At 40.6% G+C, this 25,874-nt stretch overlaps 1 protein-coding gene across 1 annotated transcript; it reads right to left on the minus strand.

Moving 5' to 3' along the window:
* Positions 1–3,420: 3,420 nt before the first annotated feature.
* Positions 3,421–21,731, minus strand: NMBR (neuromedin B receptor). Its single transcript, XM_073335221.1, has 3 exons — positions 21,304–21,731; positions 7,145–7,493; positions 3,421–3,822 (listed from the first exon to the last, which is right to left on the minus strand). The coding sequence occupies exons 1-3, from the start codon at positions 21,729–21,731 to the stop codon at positions 3,421–3,423; spliced, it is 1,179 nt and encodes a 392-aa protein (XP_073191322.1).
* Between the last annotated feature and the right edge of the window lie 4,143 nt (positions 21,732–25,874).

Below are 25,874 nucleotides of genomic sequence, written 5' to 3' on the forward strand. Positions count from 1 at the left end.
AGGCATTGAAATCAATGGGACTACTCACATGGTTAGCTACACATGTGCTGAAGTCTTTAGGACCAGGATCTAAATCACCATGTTATTTAATACAATAATCTGATAACTAAAAGAGAAGTAGTGTTACATTTCTCTGAATATCTGAACAGAAGATTGTTTCTTCAGTCCTCATGAAAGCAATTTTCTTCTTCTTGCTGTACAGGCATGCTAAGTATCAAGTGTTCAGCCCAAAAGAGACAGTTAAAACAGGGACATATTTCTCTTTGTTCTTTGCTCTGTAGACCTTGGTTTTAATTAACATCAGTTTGTTATCTTCATTATTGCACACTAAAGAGTTGGATTATAATGATTTTAGACAAATAGCTTAATCTAATAAAACATTTGTACTACATTTAATTCTAAGAGATTTAAGAGAGATTTGAAAATGTGATCAATTGCAGGGTTATATTAAAAGATCTCAAACGGTTTTAAAAGTGGAGAGAACTATTTTTGTACCTTGATATAGAGGCTGGAAAAGAGAATTGTAGTTTGATGCTTTAACTGGTTCTACAGATCCACGAATAGCTAGTACTTATCAGTAGCACAACCGAGAAAGTACTCCTTTTCTTCTTGAAGGAACTGTAACACAGAGACGTTGGTTCCTTTGAAATTATAAGCTATCCTAAATACGCAGACTTGATTTAAATTGTGTTGTGTTATTGATTCATTAAGTGTAAGATGGCCTACTTCTACAAACGTCTCTGTGTGCAGACTGAAGTCAATGCAGCTCCATTAGGGATTCAGAGTCAGATTCATCCCTGCACAGGGTAGGCAACAGCACAGGGATAGAGGAAAAGGGACTCGTGTCTCCCCTGTTCCAAAGGCAGTAGCTTATGTGGCCTTGGCCCAGGCTCTAGAATCCCTGAAGGTTGAGCTAATATATGTCCTTGTTGCAGTGGTCAGGGTGCAGATATTCCCTGGCCATGTCTCCTCCCACCATCTACTGTCCCTCATTCCTGACTGGCTCTGCACTATCTTACACCTGCCCTGTAGCCCTGTGACGGGGTGACGATTCACCGCTGCAGTGCCTCCTGCTGGTTGTCCAGGGAATTAGCTCTTTTCAGCCAGGAGCGCCCTCTGCCAATCAGTGTCTCGCCTGTCGCTGGCCCTGTGCCCCTCCCAGACCCCGGTGCCCTTCTAGATTAGGGTTCTTCCCCCTGGCAGTACCCCCTCAGTCTGGGTCTTTCCTCCCCAGGGGAACCCACAATCCCTCCCTTGCCTCAGTGGCTACTGTCAGTCATCCTCTAGCCCCCACTCCCTGGAGCAGACTCCAGTCTGCACCACTCATCAGCAGCAAGGGGAGTCGGACTAGCTGCCTCTGTCTAGGTCTGGGCTGCTCCTCTGCAGCCTTAGTAACCTTTTGTGGGCCTTTACCTCAGCCTGCAGCCTGGGGGTCTGCTAGGCTGGAGCTCCCCAGCTCCCTCGACCCTTCCCCTGCCCTGCCCTAGGTACCCTCCTCAGCTTCCCAGGCAGCCAGGTCCTCCTCTCTCCATGTAGCTAGAGAGAGTGTCTCTCTTTCAGCTCCTGGCTAACAGCCCTCTTACAGGGCCAGCTGTGGCCTGATTGGGGCATGACCCCACCTGTGGCTACTTCCCCCAATCAGCCTAGCTTTCCTCTGGCTACAGCCCTCTCTTAGGGCTGTTTTAAGCCCTTTGAGGCATGGCAGGGTGATGACCCTGCCACAAGCCCCTTTATACAGGGTGGTACCAGGGCAAGAGGAGGTCTTACCATTTCTCTTTTGCAAGGTAGAATCAGTTACCATTCATCATCCTTGCAATCCCAGCCCTACAGCTAAATGCATACTCTGAAACTTTCCCCTTGAAAGCAGTAGTATTGAAATTCTCCACACCATAGCATAATCCTTTAGAGATTAAACTGTGGTCCTGAGAGGCTTTGTGGCTGGTCCACTGAGCACTGGCTGGTCACATGGTACTGTTCCTGTTCATTTTCTGCTGTTAATTGCACTAAAACAAGTACAAAGTTTAAGAATCCCTGCTTGAGGGATTTAGGGTAAAGTCTTCAAGAGTGCATCAGTGACTTAGGTCCCACTGACTTTCAGTGAGAGAGTGGAGCTTCTATATATCTAAGACACTTTTGAAAATAGGATTTGGCTACTACCTCTCTTAGGGATCTTTGAAAACATTACCCTTAATCTTGCCGTACTGCATGTTCAACATTTCCATTGAAGTTTATAGTAGTTTTAAGTCAACAAGGGCACTTGGTAGTAGGAAATTAGGAGTGAAATATAATAAGCAATAGACACAGTAGAAACCACTAATTGCAGTGTGGATGTATTCAAACACCTGTGGCTGGCCCATGTCAACTGACTCGGGCTGGAGCCCAAGCTCTGGGATCCCATGACGGGGGAGGGTCCCAGAGCTATAATCCAGCCTGAGGCCTAACATCACACTGTAACTGTATAGCCCCACAGTCCAAGTCCGGTGAGACTGTCAGCTGACACAGGCCAGCGGCAGGTGTTTAATTGCAAGGTAGCCATACCCAGTGGGGTTGCAGGCTTTATAAAACCATAGAATTTTATTTTGGTTTCTGAGAAACTTTTGAGTTTCACCAAATGCTTTTTACCCTGACATAGCTAACTAATTTTAAAAGGAACTGTCATTTTCAAAATTCTAACTAAATGGAATCCTGTACTATGCAAGTGACAGATTCTGGGTGCCTTGTAATTCTTTCACTGCTTCTAGGACTATAATAACAGAAGAATGCAATTTTAAAAATGCAGCCTCCCAGAACTCATGGTCTGCCAGAGCCAAACAGAACTTGGACTTCAAAAACCAAATTTGTATTTGGCGTAAATTGCTGTAGGTCCATTCAAGTGAATGGAACTATGCAGATTTGCACAACTGCAAATCCAGCCTTCACAACATTTTGATTCTCTTCGGAATCTAGAACCTATGGCTTTGGAAAAACCACCTCTCCCAGCCCTAATGAACAGAGTGTGTGCATCATTTTTAGTTGTGTTCCTCATACACTCTATTAGAACAGGACAAGAGCAATTAGCAATAGTCATAAAAAGTCACGTACCATAAATTGTTCAGCTAAGTGAATCAATATTCTTTTTTAAATAACATCATATCAGCTACACCACTATTAACAGCATACCTTTGTTGTCCTGCATGTTAAATGTACAGAATTGTGTCCCTTAACAAACAGTCTTAGAAACCCTCATTCTTCTCTTCTCACTCAGTAATATCATTCATTTCTGTGTGAAAGTAATTAGAAGTTAGATATGCAACGGTCCCAAACTGAAAGACTTGGATCAATCCTCTGTTTCAAGGACTAGTGAAAGCACCCTAAGCTATTGACATGGCTGTGAAATAAAAGCTCAGAATTATTCCTAGGTAAAGTGCTCCACTGATGAAATCATAATGACATTTCCTGTTTTAGGTTGTGCCCATTCAGTAGAGTCAAGGTGGTCACAGTGTTCTTGGCATTACTTTTCAGAGAAGTCATTCGTATGGCAGAGGAGCTGAGCAGATAACTGGTGGATCTCTCTTGATGAGATTTCCTCCTGCAGGAAAGCTGACTGTTGAAATGTCTCCTAAAACTCTCACTCAGAAAATACAGTGCAAATGGGTTGACGCAGGAGTTGCAGAAACTCAGTACTCGGGCCACTAAGGTAATGATCATATGTCCTAGTGATGGGTCGATCTCACTGTAATTAAAGGACCGGTACATGTACAATACATGGTTAGGGAACCAGCAGATGGCAAAAAAGCCAACAAAGACCAGAACAATTTTTGCCAGACGCTTTCGAGTTTCCATCTAAAATGATAAATCAACAGAACCCAAATTAACAACACAGAATAGAACTAATCCACGTAACAGACTTAATTAATACATGTAACATTTCACTTAACATTAACTCTAACAATGAATTCAGATAAGATTGGTAAAATTACTTCCTTTAAGGGCTAAATTACTTTTGCTATCTCATTTGCTTTCATTTCTCATGTACAGTTCACTTTCATTAACCACTCCTTAGCTGCTTGCAGCTACACTAGATAAACTGGCCTTTATATATGGGTTTGTTAAATAGATAAGTACACCAAGATGGACTCATATTCCAAGTATATATTGGCTTTCAGCCACCACATAAGATGGTAGAATAGATTCCTTTGGAACATATCTCAACCTTTGGCTAATTTGAAAAAAAAAATTGAAATTTGGAGACATTATTAGTCTGATGCATGGAGTGTTAGCTAACCAATGGCACTTACATCCCGTTATTTCCCCCTGGGGCTGAAATGCCACAGCTTGTACCATTCTCTTAGCAAATCCCCAGAACAGGTGCTCTTAGCACTCAGTGGCATCTCAGATGCAGACTGAGGTAAAGGGTCTGGTAAAGCATCCAAAGTGAGACTAGAGAAGCAGTTCCCAATTGCATTGCTGTAGAATAGTGGGAGTTGCAGGCCACCTGTTCCTCCGAAGCCATTTACAGGGCTAAATGTAGGGGAATATGGCCAACACACTGGTCCTCACAAAAAACAAGGTGGAGGGAACAGGCCAGGTGGTCAACCCCTGAAGACAGTGAAGGTAGAAAGCCACTGTGTGTTCCCTCCACTGTAGGGAAAGCCAGGGCCTGCTGTGGGGAGGAGGGCTTATGCGGAGGATTCCTGCTTTCTGGCTCTATTTTTTACTAGAAAAACTCAAATGAATTTGGGGGTGTTGGAGGGTTGCAAAACTCTGTGAACTAAACCAGTAAGTATAGTTCACCAATACCCATCCAAACCCAAACCAGCAGGTTTCACACAGCCACAGAGAGCATGCTGTTTTCTATCTCTGCAAAGTTTGTGCTTTGAAGGGCACACACTCTAGGCCTCTGAATCTCTTCCTGCTTCTACTGGGCCTGATTTTCCATTGCCTTTCACCTTGTGCAACCATGTATACTTGTACAAAGTGAGTTGGAAATTGGCTATAAATGCTACCATTCCGATCGAATAGGATTTTACACCCATTTTGCACTCTATTCGCAGCTGTAAATTGCAAAGCTAGCAGAAAATGAGATGTGTACGTTCCCCATCTGTTCTCTTTCTTAGAGAAACTCTGGTTGGAAACAGGAATCTGAATCCTTTACCATTTATCAAGTGTTATGTACATAGGTCAGACTGTCCTCCCCCTTTTAATCTAATAGATAAACTCAACAAATAAGTAAAGCAAAAATGTGTTTTGTTTTTTAAAGAATCTCTGGCAGTTTCGGAAATGTGATGAAAATTAGCTTTACTTTCCATGAGGTCAAACAAATGGTTCTTTATATTTCACAGAGTAAGAAAATGGTCCGTGCAGTGCTGGTAAGTGTGTGTTTTTAAAAGGAAACAGGCTAGAATAGAAACAAAATGTTGAGTACAGAGGACACAGGAATTTTTTTCATTATTCTGTTAAACATATTTTTAGATGGTAAATAGTTTCTCTCTTCTCAGGGGGTGAAAATGTAACAGTCTAAAATGTGGCAGCAAATACCCTACCTAATTCTTTTAATCAGCATTGGTCTTTTATTAAGCAATCTAAGCTGTCTGTAAAGTGGATGTAGGATTTTGAGGCAGTTTCCCTCAGAAAGATTTACTTTGTTGAACAGTAAAACTGTTGTGTCATTTACATTGATGAGTAGGCTGCTGATATGGCTTGTTGATCTGTCACATTGATTTCAGTTGGCTGTTAATATGCTCTGTCTCAAAGACTTGTAGCATATTGTAATATAGAGGATGCAAAGAAGGATGGTACTACTAAATATGGATCGTAGAGAACCTCTGTACATTCAGCATTTCTATTCAGAGGAATGCCTCCAAAATCTGACCGCTTATCCAAGCCACTTTGTTCTAGAAACAAGAAGAAATCCTTACATGGATTTTTAGCACTTCGTAGTTTCAACTAGATTAGAAGTCCTACAAGAACTGCCTTTTCTGTTGTATTTCAATACCTAGTTTCCAGGCACAAGGTTTTTTTACACCTTTGATGAATCTGGCCCTTTACAGTTTGTTTCCACAGATTACTCTGTAATGCACTGGATTTCTTTCAGCAAGAGATGAGTATATATAGGTCAGAAAACTACAACTGGTTGCCCCAGCAAATGCTGTTTCTTAACAAATACAAAAGTGATCGCTAAATCAACAACACATAGAAATACTCAAGTCACCAATACCATACATTAGTATAAATAGTAATTAATGTCATCAGTTGAATCGTTTGTTTCTTACTACAAAACTAAGACAGAAAAGAAATAAACACACTCTTCAGCTTGTTTTTCTTTGTATTTCTTATCTAACAGAGTAAAAATACTCATTCCAAACTAGTCTTAGAACTGTTGTAAAATAAGATTTAACATAGGGAGATTTTTGAGATAATGGGCCCATGCCTATGAGAATTTTAATATAATCCTAGGCCTATACTATGTATTGTAACAAAGTTCCTCCTCTACCTTGGTGGGTCTTGCGCTTATTGATGGATTTGCTCGCCTTGGAGCTTCACGGCAGTCCTCAGTTGGGCCATTTTCGTGAACCCACAGTCCAGGTCAACTCCTCCTGTGTCTGACCAGGAGTTGGGAGGTTTGGGGGGAACCCGGGCCCACCCTCTACTCCGGGTTCCAGCCCGGGGCCCTGTGGAATGCAGCTGTCTAGAGTGCCTCCTGGAACAGCTGTGTGACAGCTGCATCTCCCTGGGCTACTTCCCCATGGCCTCCTCCCAATACCTTCTTTATCCTCACCATAGGACCTTTCTCTTGGTGTCTGATAATGCTTGTACTCCTCAGTCCTCCAACAGTCTGTGTTCTCACTGTCAGCTCCTAGCACCTTTTGCTCCCAGCTCCTTACACATGTACCACAAACTGAAGTGAGCTCCTTTTTTAAACCCAGGTGCCCTGATTAGCCTGCCTTAATTGATTCTAGCAGCTTCTTGATTGGCTGCAGGTGTTCTAATCAGCCTGTCTGTCTTAATTGTCTCCAGAAGGTTCCTGATTGTTGTGCTTTCTGCCACTCTCCTGTAGCCATCCGGCCCGACCCTGTCACAGCATGTTACAGCTTTTGTGCTTTTATTTTAAAATGTGTACAGCAGACAAATCTTTCACTATACAAGTGCACTGCAAATAGCTTACCTGTCTTTTAGAATGCTCACTATATTCTCCAGGGATATTGTGTGCACTCTTAATTAAAGTCTTAGCAATATGATAGTAGTAGATACTAATGATGGTGAGAGGAATAAGGAAATATACTAAGAATATCAGCACAGAGTGGATCTTCGGGTGCATGTCATCTGTCTGGGGATAGGGTATGCATGCCCTGAAACTGACGTTATCTGTGCCATTGATGTGGGCCACTTCAGAGAAAACTGCTTCAGGAACTGCTAACATCATGGAGATTATCCAGATGGCAAAAGCTTTAAAACACGTCCACAGAACTGCATTTGATGTTTGGATGTCCATGGGATTTACAATTGCTTTGTACCTGGAGAGGGGCAAAAATAATTAATTAATTAATAATAAACATTCTATGTCTGATGCATAAAGGCAATACAAGCCTTTGATTAAAGTAACATGTAACACTTGAATTTTTCTGATGTGATGTGTCATAGATGTACATATAATCTATTTTACTACAGTATATTGTATTTATTAATGTATATTAAATATAATATTTAATAATTACATTTTTTCTGTGAAAACCACGTGTTGTATCAAGAAATTCAATTCTCTCTCTCTCTCTCTCTCTCTTTCATGACAGGACACTGAATTATTATAGCTGCAGCCACACCACCTGGGACTGTGGTCTTGTCAGCTCTCATCAGTTAAGTAGTGTTAGGCGTGAACCAGACGCTGCCAGAAATCGATGTTGGTGATTCAGTAGATAGTACACTGTCACCTGAGCCATCACTGAGTCAGTGTTAGAGGGTACTGTGCTGTTGGTGGTGTCCTCTTTAAGCTGAGACATAAACCAAAGTTACTGATCACTTGTGGTAACAAAGAACCCCTGGCTTCTGTTCTGAAGAATAAGGGTGGTCAGGCTGGCAAATTTAATCAGTGTGTCCTGTCTACTTAAATTCCCCAGGCATTTTCAAAGGGACACATTATTCTTCACTCTCTGTCCTAGGGCCCAATCCTGTGAGGTGCAGAGCACCCTGCCCGCCAACTGAAGTTAGTGGGAGTGGAACTCAGCACCTCCGAGGAGGCATTCAGCATATTGAAGAATCTGGCCCATTGTTTATATCTATGAAAAGACATGGAATAGGAAATGGTAAGTAACAGACTACAGATGAAATTAAACATAAATGATGTATTACAACATTAATGAAAAGCAATTATGCAGCTTCTCTATTTGTACAAAATTGGCACAGATGTAGATAATAGGACAATCTGAAATCTATGAGCTGATAGATTTCTATAAACAAATTTGGCTAGGTTTTATTAACATTTGGAAGTAAACCTAAGTAAGGAATGTTATTTATTTAAATTACCAAGGAAACCCATGTTCCCATTAACCTCTTTGATGAACCCAGCCCATTGTACATTGCCAGTTAGGTCATGTAGTTATTATAAATGAGTTTTCAGTTTTAATTAGAAGTCTTCCCTAAACGTCTATATTCCTCCCTTTTCTAACATTACCACCAATGGCAAGGGTGCCTCATTGTAGGAAATATTTTTATAATAAATTTTCTTTCTCTGGAGCTTGGGCATTCTGCTTATAAATACATTCACATGCTCACTTGAAGCTCCCACTGTGAATATCTGAACCTGCCTAGTGGGTATGTTACAGAGCTTCTTATTGTTGGCATGGAAGAAACTCCCTCTGTCATCCTCCCCCCAACCCCTTCCCTCAACACACAAACTAAATATCTTAGTGTTGGAATGAAAGAGTATCCTCTTCCTAAAGTATTTTTGTTGGAGGCACATGGTCTTAAACCCTAATATTGATTATATCATCTGTGACGATTATTTTAAAGAAACAGATATAATTGCCGCTTCAAGAGAAAAAAAGCCACTCAGGCTAGATACTATCATCTTCCATTGCACTTAATACTATGGGAAAGAGCTTTCTTGTGATTTGTTGCTTTTAAATAATAAAATACCATGAATCAGGACAATAATTTACTATAAATATTCGTTTTATGAATGAAACAGCAAAGTACCATTCTCAACATCTGTACTTCTGTGACTGCACTAATGTCATTCAAGGGACTGAGACCTAGGGCCTCTAAAGTATTTAAGCACTTAAATACCTTTGAGGACCTGGGGCTGGCTGAGCTCCCTCTGCTTGCGCTGTTTTCAGTATTGTATTCTTTCCTTCCTGCTTACAGAATATGCATGCATGGGAAGACATATAAAAGTTCAGATATTATCAAAATACCACTCTGGGTACCGAGAGTAAATCTGAGTTCTAAAATATGTTTCATTTCCTTCTGACTATTTTCCTTCTCCTCCCCCAACAACTTCATCATTCTCACTGAAGTTGATTGGGGAAAATAAATTTTTTAAAACAATGAACCAAATTCAGTGTTTGGATGTGCATATAGGGCTCCCATGAATCCAAGTGCAAAATTTAGCCTGGTGTTCAGTCCTTTTCCAGTGCTATGAAAGTATGGGAGATTATCAAAAAGTGTCTGCATGAAATGATTGAAATTTGGAAGGGTCACCATGTGTTAATGCCATATTTGCTCTATGAATCCTCATGGAGAAGTTTAGAGAAAAGAGACAGCAACTGAATGAGGTCTTTATGGACTTGGAGATGGTTTATGATCATGTACCACAAGAATTAGTTTGGCAGACTTTGGGACAGAAAGATGTGCTGGAAGGATATGTCCTTCTTATCTAGGATATGTATGATGGAGTGACTACCACAGTCAAAACCAAACATGGCTACAACTGAGAATTTCCAGTAAATGTTGGCCTGCGCCAAGGTCAGCATTGAGACCTTTTTTGTTTTTGTTGTCTTGGATGTGGTAAGTGAGAATATACGAAGGGAGTCACCTTGGAATATGCTGTTTGCTGATGACTTTGTGATCTATGCAGAAGACTGTGAGATCCTGCAACCAACTTTCAACAGTGGCAACACAGTTTACAGTGAATGTTGGTAGGACTGAGGCTGTGACAATTGATGGAGGAGGACCTGCCATAAAGGATATTACAAGCAAAGAACTTAAAGTGAAATAATTTAAATACCTTGGATCAATGGTTGCTGACAATGGTACCTTCCTGAGCGATGCCTGAGATCATACCAAAGCTGCTTGGTGCAAATGGTGGGCGATGCCCCCAGTTTTTTGTGATAAAAAGATACCAACAAAGTTAAAAGCTAGAGTGTACAGAACTACAATTCAACCCGTCCTAATATATGGAACCGAGACTTGACCAGCAACAAGAAAAGAAATCCGTATGCTCTCCCCCATGAAATAAAGATGTTGAGATGGTCAGTTCCATGATAGAAAATGAAATGAGGTTGTGAGAGGCCTAATGCAGGTTGCCCCAACTGAAGACAAGTTGAGGAAGGCGAAGCTACGTTGGTATGGATGTGTCCAGTGGAGACCTCAGAGTTATGTTGGTAGGATGGCCTTTGCGATGATTATGGATGGAAGATGATCAAGGGGGTGGCCAAAGACTCAGAACATGGACTGGATATCAGCAGAACTTAGAACAATTTTCATGACAGCCAGGAGTATAATCATGAGTTTTGGAAGAAGGCTTTAAAAGTTGCCAAACTGGAATAGGGAAGTAGCAAGAAAAAAGAAAAAGAAGTCTCTAGTCCTTACAGCTATACCACCACTACAGGCATCAGACTCCCTGTGCTACTCTGCACTGTACTGAGTCCACTTCCTGCCACATACACTGTACCCTGAAATGAAGCACGTCTAAATGCCTTTTGGGTATAGCTTCAGCAGCTGGACTAGGTTTTTCTCTTACAAAGCCATCAGAGCCACCACTTTCAGGCAGCTTGTCAGCCATCAGGTAAAGTGGCTTTCAAGGTAACAGCCACAATGACAAAACAGAAATATCACTTTTGCTTTTCTGCAAATTTGGGGTGTTTCTTTCCTTGTCTGTTTGTCACCAATGAGATCTGTTTCATGGGCCTGCAGCACTAACAAGCAGCCTCGTCCAAAACATGCCAGATTTTCTCAGTACTTCTAACACTGAGATGACTCATTTGCTTAGGCCCTGATCCTGCACCTTTGAAGTCAGGGGGTGTTTTACTGTGCAGGATTAGGGCCTTAAAACTACACCATGTAATCTGCATGGAAATCAATTGAAACGAGGACCAACAAAGTAGTCAAAGGCGGGTGATCCTCACATCAGGAAGATCTAGTCCAATCTTTGAGCAGGGGATTGGACTAGATGACCTCCTGAGGTCTCTTCCAACCCTAATGTTCTATGATTCTATGATCAGAAACATCCATTTCAGCGTTATGTTCTAGAGACAAGCTCCATCCACACAAACTGTTCGACAGCAATCTGAGAAGTGTAATGAAAACCATTTGTCTGTACCTTACAAAAGAAAATCCCTTCCATTTCTTAACAAAGAACCATAATTAATATTGTCAAGGAATATGGAACTACAGGGATTTCCTTTACTTTTATTAACAATGCTGTTGACCATATAAATAAACTCCTGTAGTAATGCCAAACAATTAAGTGCAATGTCCTGTGTAAATGAGATGTATATGCTCTCACCCCTTACATATACACAGTGCTAACACACCACATTCTCAGCAGATGTAAATAAGCATGACTTCATTTGTTGTTTGCAGTTGTGTTGTAGCCACAACATGTTGGTTCCAGGATTTTAGATACAGTGTGTGAGATAATATCTTTTATTGGACCAACTTCTGTTGGTAAAAGACAAGCTTGGAAGATATCACCTCACCCCCCTTTGTCTCCATAATTTCATTGACATCACTGGGGCTATGCCTCTTTATACCAGCTGAAGATCTGGCCCAAATTGAGGTGTTATTAACTGATCTCTTTCTATAAAGGCAAGCACCGATACTGCCCTGCAGTTATAGAGACAGCTGGATCCGCCAGTTATGAAAAGAGTGAATGTTTTTTTCAATTTGAAGGCGTTTGTAAAAACATAGATGATGCAAAAGTTATATCTGGTTACATTGCATTCCTGCTGTTTTTGAAACGATTGAAACACAGATTATGTTTATCTGAGAATTTCAGAGACGTTAATGGTGCCAACTACTGACTCGAAAAGAAAAGGTGTTGATCACTGAGATGTAATTTAAAGCTGATTATTGAAATTGTCATATTACTGTGATTTTTATTGGGCTATGTTTTAAGGCTATTGGGGAAGTTTTTTTGGTACAACTGACAGCCACATAGCTTCCATTTTAAGATAACAGGACCAGTGCTTAGCCCACAGGTAATCCCCCAAAATGTCATCTGCCATGTTCATCTCTCTACTGGCATTTTACTTTGAGTGTGATTATGTATAGGTTTGAAATATAAGAAGACATTATTTAGCTTGACAATATAAAGGGTCATCAGGAGTCTAAATACAGAATTAAGGTGTAACTCAGCACTTTTTATGACGAGTCAGTGTCCAGTAGTAGATCATGCAGAGAAATTTTAGACCGGGAGGGTGAAAAGTAAACCCTCTAAAGCAAATCCTGCTTTCCTTACATGAGCAGCTGCATTGACTTAATGAGTCTATTTGCCTGAGTAAGATGAGCAGAATTTGACTATTCAGTACAGGAGAAAATGACCTTATTCATATGTTCTAGTGTCCTGGGAAGTTCTTTCAGGACACCTGAAATGTCCCAGTTTTTCATAGAATCAGTCCATCCATTTGGTGCTGTTTGTTTTTTAACAAATATAAAATGCTTGTTCAAGACATATCCCTTTGCTGAGTAGAACTGCCTCTGCATTTACCAGTGGAATGATCATTCAATGTGATGACAAGCATTAGGAGTGAAGAGAAGTTGAATGGGTGAGTGGAGACATGATTAAAACTGTTCATATGCTCAAAGTGAATGTCAGTGACACATGTTCAGTGTTTCATGATAAGTTTCTGCGGAAACAAAATCTGCCATGCCAAAAAATTGGTCCTTTTGACCCAGGAACTGGCAGCAGCAATAGCCTAGCATGACACTTTAAAAAAGAAAAGGAAAGCTTATGCTCAAATAAATGTGTGAGTCTCTAAGGTGCCACAAGTCCTCCTTTTCTTTTTGCGGATACAGACTAATACGGCTGCTACTCTGAAACTTTTAAATAAGATACTCTTGTCTTTGGTATGATGATTTCTCCACCCTAAAAGGTGTCACCGTAAAAAAATTTCCCATTTTTGATTTTGAAAATATGATCACCTTGCAGGTAGGAAGTACAATTCTATCCTACTCAAACCCTCCTCCCCCCGTCTATATCTGGAGTTTCACAGGAAGATGGGAATATTTCTCTGACTTTTCTTTTTCTCTTGCCTCTTCCTCCACCTCTCATCTAAAATAAACCTACTGTACTTCTTACAGGCTAACAAAAGCCTCCCAGCAGGAGGCCAACTCGCATATCCATGAAGAGCCATAGCCTCTTACTGCCACTGGCCTGAATCCATTTACCTGGTATTGCACAGCCTTTCACTGACTGATAAAAGACATCTTTATCTATTTGCTCAAGCCTGTTCCTAAGGAAGGTGATGATGTAAGAACGAAAGGAGTATTTTCCAATATTCTCTATTGTAATGATATTTAAGCGTATACATGCATCCAAAAATTCGCTGATGGGCACCTTTTATACAACTTAACGTGCCATAACAGATTCGGTTCAGTATGGAATCTGGTCAGAAAGGCTAGCAGTGACTGCGAAAACAGCAAAAACGAAGGGCCTGATTCTTCATTCCATGACACCCATTTTACACCCCTGTCTAGTCTAGTAATAGACTAGATGATCAGGCTATAAAACTTATTGGCTCCTATGAGTCTTGTATCCTGGAGGTTTGAATGGGCAAAGCATTTGAAGGGAGTGAAGCATTTTGGGTTTTATTCCTCTCCCCCTTGCCCTCAGTATGGGCCTGATCCAAAGCCCACTGAAGTCAAGGTCCTTAGTGAACTAATGATTTCCAAAAACTTCCCAGTACATCGGAACAGGTTGGTTTCAGAAAATGGGGAAAGTGAAACAACTTCACTATAGTCTGTTTAAAATAACACTCCCACTAATACATAATTTATATAAACATCATTTCAAGGTGTGTATATATAACCCACCTCGATATAATATACTGTATGGCCATTGCTACTGCCCAACCTTAGGCAGTGGGTCAAGAAGCACACTATTGCTCTGCACATGCCTGAATAAAGAAAATCAATTTTCATCTCCTAAAGGTACGACTATCAGAGGAGAAGGTCAATAAAAGATATTAGTTGCCCAGAAGCATAAATGTCTGGAGGCAGAAGCCTATGGTGTACAAATCTGTTCAATTACAGTTTACCCTTATAAAACTATTACTGTCATAAACCGTTCCCCATGTTTCCTTTTTAAACTCAGTGATGGGCAGAATAATTAAAGAGCAGCTACAGGATAGCATGTCCCCCTGATTTTCAGAAGTGTCATGGCCAATACTCAGGCAGTGTAAATGAGTACAAAGCTCTGTTGACGTCAGAGTCATGTCCATTGACTGCAGCTGAGGATCTGGCCTAACATTTTAAAATCCTGAAGAAAAGGAAACTGTTGCCTCATCTGCCTTTTCAGCTGTTCCATACCAGTTGCCTTAGTCTCCCCTTTTCAACATATCTGATTCCATTTCATTTGCACCTTCTGCAGAAGCTTTGCATTATAGCAACACAGAGACATCCCCCTAGATTGTTGTGTATTTGTTTATTGTACCTAACAAAAGGATCAAAGACACAAAAGTGTATTTAACAAAAATAAAGAAGGTATGGAGAGAAAGCAAAAATACACAATTAAAGAGCTCAGTGTGTAAACCAAGTATTGAAAAATAAAACAAAAGGTAGAATATTAATGTGGAAAAAACAATGGATAATACAAAAGGAACAACACACACACAAAACAGGAAATAGACAGAGAAGGCAAAATGAAAAATGATACACAAAAAAATTAAACCCCCAAAACCATAAAGCCTGAAAGAACGGATGTTTCTATAACAAAACACACATTAGAAATATTCTGTTTCTGATGCAATTCTGCAATCTGAAGCAATGATGCAACATAAGTATACATTTTGGGTGAGAAATATATAAAAATCAATTTCTGTGTGTGTGTGTGTGTGTGTGTGATTTATATATATATTATTTATAGAATAAATATGGAAGGTACTTAGCTCTTATATTTATATATATAAAAGAGCTAAATATATTCACTATTTATTCTATTAATAAATCTCTTCTCAGTATGGTCAGTAAGAAATCTTTCCCCCCTGGATAGCATTGCCCAAAGAGCTATGTGGACTAGGTTTCCTTTTTCACCTTACTTTGGACCACTGCTAGAGGCAGAGTACTGATCTTGATAGTATGATCCAATGCAGTAAATCTGTACACTCCCGTACATTCAGTTAAGCTGTGTGAAATGGTTAAAACTCAGAACAAACTGGAGGATTTGGGGCTTTTCATACTGTAAGTAGGTAACATTCTGATCCTCACCTGAAGAGAAAAGATACATACAATGCATATAATACACAATGCCCCTTTTCTGGGGGTTGCCTTTATTGTTAACTTACATAACAACACCAAAACATAAAACTCAGCTTAAGCTATCTCCCAACAGAACCTTCTCTGGCCCAGACCCTAGTTCTCTGTGTCTCATCCCTGGTTTACACTACGAGTTTAGGTCGAATTTAGCAGTAGTCAGTAAACTGCACTAGCGAGCTTTTAAATGTCCAAATGCACATTCTATCACCATTCTGCACTTGCTCAGCCTATAGTTGAACTGCTCCTTACTACTGTTCAGGGTGGCTGTGTATGGCCTCATGAGCCATGGCATTAAGGGGTAGGCTGGATCCCCAAGGATAACTATAGGCATTTCAACATCCCCAAGGGTAATTTTCTGGTCTGGGAAGTAGTTCCTTCCTGCAGCTGTTCAAACAGACCAGAGTTCTTGAAGATGCGAGCATCATGCACCTTTCCCAGCCATCCCACGTTGATGTCGGTGAAACGTCCCTTGTGATCCACCAGTGCTTGCAGCACCATTGAAAAGTACCCCTTGCAGTTTACGTACTGGCTGCCAAGGTGGTCCGGTCCCAAGATAGGGATATGCATTTCGTCTATTGCCCCACCACAGTTAGGGAACCCCATTGCAGCAAAGCCATCCGCTATGACCTGCACATTTCCCAGAGTCACTACCCTTGATAGCAGCAGCTCAGTGATTGTGTTGGCTACTTGGATCACAGCAGCCCCCACAGTAGATTTACCCACTCCAAATGATTCCTGACTGACTGGTAGCTGTCTGGCATTGCAAGCTTCCAGAGGGCTATCACCACTCACTTCTCAACTGTGAGGGCTGCTCTTATCTTGGTATTCTTGCACTTCAGGGCAGGGGAAAGCAAGTCACAAAGTTCCATGAAAGTGCCCTTATGCATGCAAAAGTTTCGCAACCACTGGGAATCATCCCAGACCTCCAAGACTATGCGGTCCCACCAGTCTGTGCTTGTTTCCCAGGCCTAGAATCAGCGTTCCACAGCATGAACCTGCCCCATTACCACCATGATATCCCCATTGCCAGGGCCCGTGCTTTGAGAGAAGTCTGTGTCCATGTCCAAATCACTATCATGATCACGCTGTCGTCACCTCCACTCCTGCTTTTGCAGGTTCTGCACATACTACAGGATAATGCGCGAGGTGTTTACAATGCTCACAACAGCAGTGGTGAGCTGAGCAGACTCCACGCTGCCGTGGTATGGTGTCTGCAGGAGAGCAGAGTTGCAGTGGAAGCGGTAGATGACAACGGATGCCACAGAACGACAAGAGGACCTGCGAGGTAGATTCATGGCACCAACCAGGAGAGCAGAGTTGCACTGGAAGCAGTGGATGATGATGGTTAGCAGTCCTACTGCACCGTCTACTGACAGCAGTATGGTGTCTGCACGGAAAAAAGGCGTGAAACTATTGTCTGCTGTTGCTTTCACGGAGGGAGGGGCGACTGATGACATGTACCCAAAACCACCCGTGACAATGTTTTTGCCCCATCAGGCATTGGGAGTTCAACCCAGAATTCCAATGGGCAGTGGAGACTGTGGGAACTGTGTAAGGAGGTGGGGATGGCAGATACAGCACTCGGTATCTGATTGACTACACCTGTTGGATGGTTTAAATTTCTTCAAACCCCTCCATCATACACTCAGTGTGCCAACAGAATTTAGCACAAAAAAAGTGTAGAAAATAATTACTTTGCCTCCGGTCCATGTTTTAAAGAGAGACAGACTTGATTAGGAGAATGTGGACACCTCTGAGCACAGACTTCTAGTCAAGATAAATCTTTTACTATTAGTTCCCCACTTATGGGATAAAGTCCATAAAACAATACTACTTGTAATGATGTTGCAGCTCTGCAAATGCTGACACTGTGACATGACATTACTCATGAAAATACCACTTTCTGTGGCCTATGTCTCATAAAATGACCTCATGGTCCAGTGTGTATGCAAATATTTAAGGATACAAACCCAGTAGCTGCTATGGGATATTTTGCACCATTGCTGAAAGACCTCATCCTATTATTTTAATTGGGTATCTGACAATGTAAGAAATAATAGAGGTATGAAGTGACTCAACAAGCATTTTATTTTCTATTATAAAGTCAGAAATCAACACTGAACTCACATATTTTTAAGGTTGTATAGAACTGTAGTTGTTTTTCTCTCCATTTCTACATCTACTTTTGCATAGTTCCAAGAAATGCTACTTGAAGCCATAGAAGATTAAAGTAATATTGTATTGAATAGCTGAGCTATTCAAATCTTAATAATGATGTAAGGTGCTGATCCAGCAAAGCACAAAAGCAGGTTCTTAACTATAAGCATGTACTTAAATGTTTTTGGATTGGGGCCAAAATGATGATAGGGCTTTGCTATTAAAATGTAGGAGTTAAAAGGCTGGCTCTAGTGTAATCAATGACAAATCTCTTATTAACTTCAAGGGAGCCTGAATTTCAACCATGACCATTATTCAATTATCCTAAAAGCCATCTAATTAGTGCTTTCTTTCGGTCATGCTTTTAAAAAAGAAGAAAAAGTCACTCTGTATGTATGGTGATAGGACCCGATTTATGCTTGGTCTAATTCCATTGATTTCAATGGAGTTACACAAGGGCTGCATTTGACCCTCTGCACTTTAAGCATTTGTTAAAAGGAAAAATAAATCTAGAGAAAACAGCAGAATTATATTTGATCACAATATTAGAAAAATGTGACCATGCAAAAAAGTATGAGCTATAAACAGTAGCCCATGGTATTGCTAAAGGAAGCTAAAAATGTTAGGCTGAATCTTTAGCTGGTGTAAATCAGCATAGCTCCATTTACACTTCCTGAAAATCTGGTCCATTATCCTTAACTCAGCAGAATCCCACTTGTTTCACTTCCAGACACACTGAAACTTGTTTTCTAGGCATTTTACAGATATAATTGTTTCTAATCCTCACACAGTACAATTTCTACAGGAAGTTTACATGGAGAAAGATCATGGGAGCCCAGTATTCTACAAGGGACACAATACAAGGTACACATTTGTTTCACTAAAAGGAAGAGGTCACCAGTTTTCTGAGAAAATATTTATCTGTAACTGAAAGGTCAAATGAAATACAAAGCACAGTTAGAATAGCTGTCTATGGAATGAGTACCACTGTAATATCCAAACAAGGAAATTAATATATAATTGACCCCCATCCACAACAAGTCTCAACACTCAAATATACTGTTCAGTCCATGGTGACTTATGAAGTCAACCCTTGTAATATTTTATTTTCAGAAATCACCATTACTGTAACATGTGTCACTTGATGTAGGGAATTTCCAAACTTATGATTACTATTAATTACACTATGGGAATATTTAAACCTTTCCTTTTTGCTCCTCATTCCAGTTTCTCCCAACTCCTTTTATACAATCCAAATAGTAAATATAGGCATACTTTTAAAAAAAACTCTGAATATTTTATATATGTTATTTTGTATGTTTAACCCCATTGAAGTTTAAAGGGAAAAATTCAATCCCTTTTTCCTCCTAAAGCTAAAAAAAGATAAATTCACAAATCTCTCCTTAGGTCAGTCTAAATATTTTCAGTTGATTCTCGTGTCAATGATAGACCAGAAAAACTTTTAGTTCCAATGCAGTAAAAAAGTACAAGTACTTTAAAGGGTATCTTTGAAAAGAGTACGTTTACTGTGCACCAAACTAACCATGTAGTAAACTACAGTGGGACCCCTGTAACTTCTTTGGCAATTAGTCCAGCATTCCTTCAGCATGAATGCCTTCCATTTAGTTCAATGGGAGCTTAAGGTCCACAAAAGTGCAGGATAGGGTTGAAAGAGTCCTCTTCAACTCCCATTAAGTCAAGACTCTCATTGACTTTAATGAAAGCTGGACGGTGTCCAAAAGTAATAATGACTCAGTCAACTGAAGTCAATGGAATTTTTTGCTGAGTAAAAACTGATGGATTGAGATTGGTAATTATTTACCAAGTGAATAAGTCCCCAGTAAATGAAAAGATAATCTACAGAAGAAAAGAAGAAATACAGCTGTCAAATAATATGCTTGGCTTTATCAGGGAAATCACTCACATTTCTACTACACATAATACAATACAACCCTCTAAAATGTTAAAGGAACCACCTGTAATAAAAGCATTTTACACAGTCAAGACAGTGTGTGTATTGCTGTTTTCTAGGATGTCAACACTAAAATATATGCAGTCATCATGACTTCAGTAGTATTATTACTTTCATGCATCTTTATTAATATAACGAGGATGCAAAACTATATGTATAATAATACTGAATTTATGATGACTCAGAAGTTATATCTCAAAAGTAAAATAAATGAAACTTGAACCTCTATACCACATCCTCCATATTTCACTGGTGATTTGACAAATCTCTGATTTGAAAATACATTCCTTCCATATCATATAGAATATCACAATAGCACTTTTTAAAATGAAAGTATATTTTGCATGTCCACTTTCATATACAAGGCAGTTTGAGGTAAATTCCTGAACTGATTAAATTAGAGTGTTACATTCTCCTTTAAGGATCTTTCATAAGTTGTAGTCAAAAATACCAAACATTAATATAGATTGAATGCTTTATACAAAAGTAATAATATAGGGCCTGATTCAAAACCCACTGAATTAATCTGACTTTGAGGGGCTTTTGGATCAAGCTTTTAGATGAAATTAGACTCTTTTGCAAACTGGCTGAAAAACTGGGGAAATAATTTTTTTATACCCTGAAGGAAAAAGTTAAAACAAAAACAAAACAAAAAACAACAAAAAACTTGTGTAAAGCTAAAGATACATTTTCCAACACAAACCTTTATCACTGTTATACACTGAAAGCCAGTCATACGTGCACATGGTCAGATAAGACTTCCACAGAAGTCAGTGAGAACTTTGCCTGAAAGAGTTCAAGAACTTTCATCTGTAGCTGAAGAAAAGTGTTCAAAACAGGAAAGAAAAAAAGATGATAATAATTTAAAGGATGCAGTCAGTCATTTTGCAATACTTTTGTCATTTAGGACCTGAGCCTGCAATCCCTTCCTTATTCAAGCAAATACTACACCTGGGAACAGTCCCAGTGGAGTAATAGGGCTGCTCACATGAATAATCACTACCACTGTGAGTAAGAGTTGTCAGACTAGGACATGAGGGATGGTGGAAAGAGAAAGTGTATTTTTCTTTATCTGCTATTCCTCTAGAAAAGTTTGAAAATGTTAACGGAGCTGATCCGGTAGCCTTGAATTCCTTGAATGGTTCTCTTTAAATCATTTAGCAGAAAGAGATGCAGGAATAAACCCTTTCCTCTTTATGTGTTGGTTATTGGGGGAAAAGGGGAGGGAATTTGTTTGTTGTTTTTTATGTATTTTTGGAATGGAGATGAAATGGGTATCACTGTTTTGGGCAACAAAATCAAGGTATATAATTCAAGGGCATGTCAAAACAGAACATTTTGGTGCATCAGCATTCCTATGATACCAGAATAGTTCTGGTACTAATATCTGGTAGCTAGTTGCTCCTGTAGAGCAGAAATTTCTCTCTCTCTCTCTCTCTCTCTCACACACACACACACACACACCCTGCAGATAATGATGATCTCTAGGCGTATTGCCATCTTACCTGTCTGCACTCAGGGCGGTGAGAGTGAAGACGGACACGCCCACCGAGGTGAGCTGGATGGCAGGGATGAGTTTGCAGCCCACCTTTCCGAACATCCATTCCTCGAAAAGGTAACGGGAGGCATCCACCGGCATGCAGGTCACCAGCAGCAAGAGGTCTCCGGCGGCCAGGCTGGAGATGAAGATATTGGGCACGCTTCTCATAGCGCTGTTGGAGATGAAGATCTTCACCAGGGTGATGTTGCCTAGCAAGCCCACAGTGATGATGAGCAGGTAAAGCGAGGGGATCACACAGCGGACGATAAACACCGCCGTGCCCCGGGAAGGGGGCAGGAGGTCTGTTTCCAGCAGCACCCCTGGCACCAAAGCATTGCTTACATTTCCTCCTGGGGGCTGCACGGTGAGGTTGAGGGAGAGCTCCCCAGCCATCCTCCCAGCTCCGGAGATACCAACTGCAATGGGAAAGAGCAAAATAATTTGTCTCTGAGTCAGCAAAGAAAATCTTGTTCTTTCTTTCTTCCAAGTTTTCTCCCACCAAAATCGCAAAGGAGGGATTGTCTGCGGACAAACACTGAAGAGTTAAAAGAGAGAGACCTTCAGTTGTGTCATTTCTCTACCCAAAGCCACTTCTTCGGGGTCAGAACAGTCTCTTGCACATTGGGAAGATTAGGGGAACTAAACGAGATCCAGAACGCAGCTTTCTGTTCTTAATCATCATCTTCAGGATGCTTCTGTTCTGAAGGGCGCATCCCCAAGTCCTTTCTCACAGCTGGTCAGATGGGAATAGTGATGGGACTCGCATAACTTCTAGCCGGGTCTTCACTGCTCTGGCAAGAGAAAAGACTGCAGCCCTCCAGGGTCTGTGGACCTGTACAGCTCCTTCCACAGGCTTTGATGATCCCCAGCCTCTTCCTGTGCTGTGTTTCAGTCCCTTTCTGACAGAGCCCAGCTGATGGACTGGAGGCAGGCTGGGTCTTCTACTGCCTCAGTCCTTCCATTTTTACATTCGCCCAGCTCCGCCTTGCTGGGAGGAGCCACCAAACCCATTGGGTTGAATGCCTGAAGTTTGGTCCGTTGTGGTTGTGGAAGGAAGGAGCTCTTCATCTCCAGATGAAGGAACGTTTGGCTCGGACACCAGTAAAAAAGGCGATAGTGAGCACGCTCCACACCTGTCCTGCTCCGAATTACTATCATTTCCAGCTGGAGCCCAAGTCGGAGTAATAAACCAACCACCTAGGAATGCTGCTAACTAGATAGCTCTGCCTTTGGCCCAGAGAGCTACCCAGTCCGTGTTACTGACTCTAATGCCCATGCATCGAGCGGGCGGGGTGGTGTGGGGTGGAGCTGTCCAGTTTTTAGTGCTGAAAACACGTAGACTGTCCTTAGGAAAGAAAACCTTTTTAGTCCCGGACACTTTCCAGTGACTCTTGAAACTGACTAGCTTTAAAGGGGGGTGGGGGGCGGATGGACCTATATTCAAACATCTTATCCAACTGTGTTTGTTTTGTCGAGTTCAAAGAGCGTTTGGCCAACAGGCTAAGAATGTTTTGCTTTGAGTTTTTGGTTTGTAATAGTTCACCTAAAATTCGTCTGGTTTAAGGAAATGGAAAAAGCTGAGATGTATCCGTGCTGTGCTATGCCAGTGGCAAATCAATATATATTGTAAGTGATGGTTCGGTCTGTGTAGCATAGGGTCTCTCACCAGAGTGCCTTGCTCTTCCATTAACCAACATGCTTGACATCTTTGTTGAAACACGGTGGGTCGCTCGAAAATTCTTAGACTACAGTTTGGGGACGGGTGTGCGTCTGGATGTTTTTGTCATAAAAGACTCACATTTGGTTTCCTAATTGTACCCTACATTTTCAGCGGGATCCATTAGTTTAATGCGATGCACCTGTACAAATATCGTACAATGGAGAAACATCTAGGTGAGTGGAAGTTTTCAATGTGAAGAGCCGGATTATAGCAATGCAGTGAAACAGCGCTAGTTGCCATGAGTACTGTCTGGAAATTGTTTTCTATCTTTATTTTTTTCTGAATGCTACCAAAAGGCATGGAACAAACGTGCACTGTTCATATTATTAAAACAATACCCATGGTATATTTGGCATACAGGATTAAAATATTATGGCATCTAGAAAAAACAAGATTAACGAATGAACACATGCAGAAAATGGTGAAGTGGCAATAGGAAACTAATATCGTAACAAAGTCTGTCACCTGTATGAGATAATACATATCCTGTCAACAGTGCATTATCCAGTAAAGAAACTGGAATTATAAGGGAAACTGGTTTATCTTTAATACATCTTTATATACATAAAGATAACCATACATACGTTTAACACACTATTGCTTCGCAAGCCTACCATCAATACATTAATTCCTGGGTTGTATTCCTGGCTCTGCCATTGATTGGTCTGCTGGGTGACCTTGGGCATGTCATTTCACCTCTATGTGCCTCAGTTTCTCCATCTGTAAAAAAGGGGAAATGATATCAACCCCCCTTGTAAAATGCTTTGAGATTTACTGGTAAAAAGTGCTATAACTGCTATGTTGTTGTTATTTTGTTACTGTTGTTTTTAAAAAATATAACATTTCTAATCTTCTGGAATATATAATTTATTACAGTATTGTAGATTACTGATTCATGTACTGCAGAGTACTATTTTACAGAACACAGTAGATTGTACCGGAAAACAACCTGGGCTAGTATTCAGAAACATCTGACATCCAGACTACAAGTTTGCCACTAAGTGTTTGCTGTAGAAGCTCACAGCTGTCATGTAACACATACATTTGTTTAGCTATTGGATTTATATTCACACTTCAGCAAATCAAATTGTGGTTCCTTTGAGATAACCTGGAACACATATTCTTGCTTTGAGTAGTTCTCTAAATTACTGGTTTATTATTGATAGAATAGACTTAATTGAGTTTATTTTAACTCTGTAAAGGTCATTGTTCACAATACAGATATTAAATTACCTTGAACGTTTTCTAACCATTATTCACTCTTCCTCCTGTTGTAAGGTGTCTACTGATTGAGAACGATAGACTGAATTAGTAAAAGTTAAATCTGTCTAACCCCCAAATGTATAAATGGCTTGCCTAGTGACTTTTTTGAGAATGCATTTTACTTGTGAACAATAAATATGCTTGATTTGGAGTGATGGTTTGTTATTGTTTATGTATTTCAATACAGATTTATGTGGGTGATCACATGTGACAATAAGAGAGAAGTTGGTCTTGGTTAGAAACTCATCGTACCAGGGAATGGGGAAATTCGAAAACCTGAGTCGTCTTGAACCAGTCAAATCTGAAACGCCAACTGAGCATCAAAAGCAAAACATTTGAAAGGGCTTTTACTTGGTATTTTATCCTGCATTCGTGGTTTGTGTGCTAACTCCTGAAACTAGCCAAGCAGCCGCTAGCCTCTTGACTCAACTCGAGCGAGTCCACGGAAAATTGCCATTCTGACACTGATATATGAAAGAATTCTTATCCTGGCAAAGTGTAACATGTTCTTCAAATTGAAGGGTGAATTTTCAACAGCGTCTAGGTGATTTAAGAGCACAAGTCAATGCTCCTAAATCACATTGGTGCTTTTAAAAATCCCACCCTGAATCGGTGCCTTTGGAAATCCCCCTCTAAAAGTCCTGCTTTAATTCCTTTAAGTTTTACCTACATCACGTTTTCAAAACTCAGCACAGAAATTAATTATGGTCTGACATCTGTAAATTACACGTTGGAAACAGAATGATAGATCTTGCCTCCAGTGCCTTTCAAAGAATAAGCACATAGACCACAAAGAGCAAGAATCTACTGTCCTTGGCGAGGAGAGGGAGCAATCAAGGGACTCAGATCTTGATGTTCAAACTATCTAGCATTTACTGTTGAAATAAAGGCTTTAATCCATATCTTCTGATACTGTTGTTTATTTCAGATTACAGCCTACGGGCACACAAGAAAAAATTGATACGTTAGTTTCAGAGCAATGGAGCGAGGGAGAGGAGAGAGAGAGAGATTGCAACAAGTTAAGTAACTCCGGTGAGAAAGAAAGTAACTGTGGGCTGAAACTCACTTTTCATTCATAGCAGTATACATTGGAATTTTAAAATCACGGTATGGCGGGCAGATTAATCTTTGAAAACACTTACTATGCTGTACGGCTCCCCAAAAGGGAAAAGGCAAATCGGCCCATTCATTAAGACAAAACGCCTTTTTACAGAACTGAATAACAAGTCGGCATGGGAATGAAGCTAATAGACTGGCCCCACACGTGTCTCAAGCGCCATCTACTGAGCACTGTTCAAAACAGGGAATAAATTCAGTTCCCATCTCTTTGTTTTGCTTAGTATTTCTGGAGCAGGTACTTGTGCATATCAGCGGATGTAGATCTGTAGCTGCTGTGACCAACTTAACATAGCTCCAAATCGTCGTTTCTGTCCAGCAAGTCTGACGGCAAACTCCACTCAAGGCACAGGTTCGCATAGGCGATTAAATCATAGCTTGCAATCTGAACATTAAGACCTATTAGGTCCATGTGATAATCTCAGCCTTTAGCCCAC

This window comes from Lepidochelys kempii, chromosome 3 (assembly GCF_965140285.1).
Source record: "Lepidochelys kempii isolate rLepKem1 chromosome 3, rLepKem1.hap1, whole genome shotgun sequence".
NCBI lineage: Eukaryota > Metazoa > Chordata > Testudines > Cheloniidae > Lepidochelys > Lepidochelys kempii.

Coding starts and splice junctions, on each gene's coding strand:
- NMBR (XM_073335221.1), bottom strand. CDS start 21,731: ATGGCTGGGGAGCTCTCCCTCAACCTCACCGTGCAGCCCCCAGGAGGA. Junction 7,494..21,303: donor ACCGCCCTGAGTGCAGACAG/GTAAGATGGCAA, acceptor GCCCCTCTCCAG/GTACAAAGCAATTGTAAATC. Junction 3,823..7,144: donor GTGAGCATTCTAAAAGACAG/GTAAGCTATTTG, acceptor TTATCATTTTAG/ATGGAAACTCGAAAGCGTCT.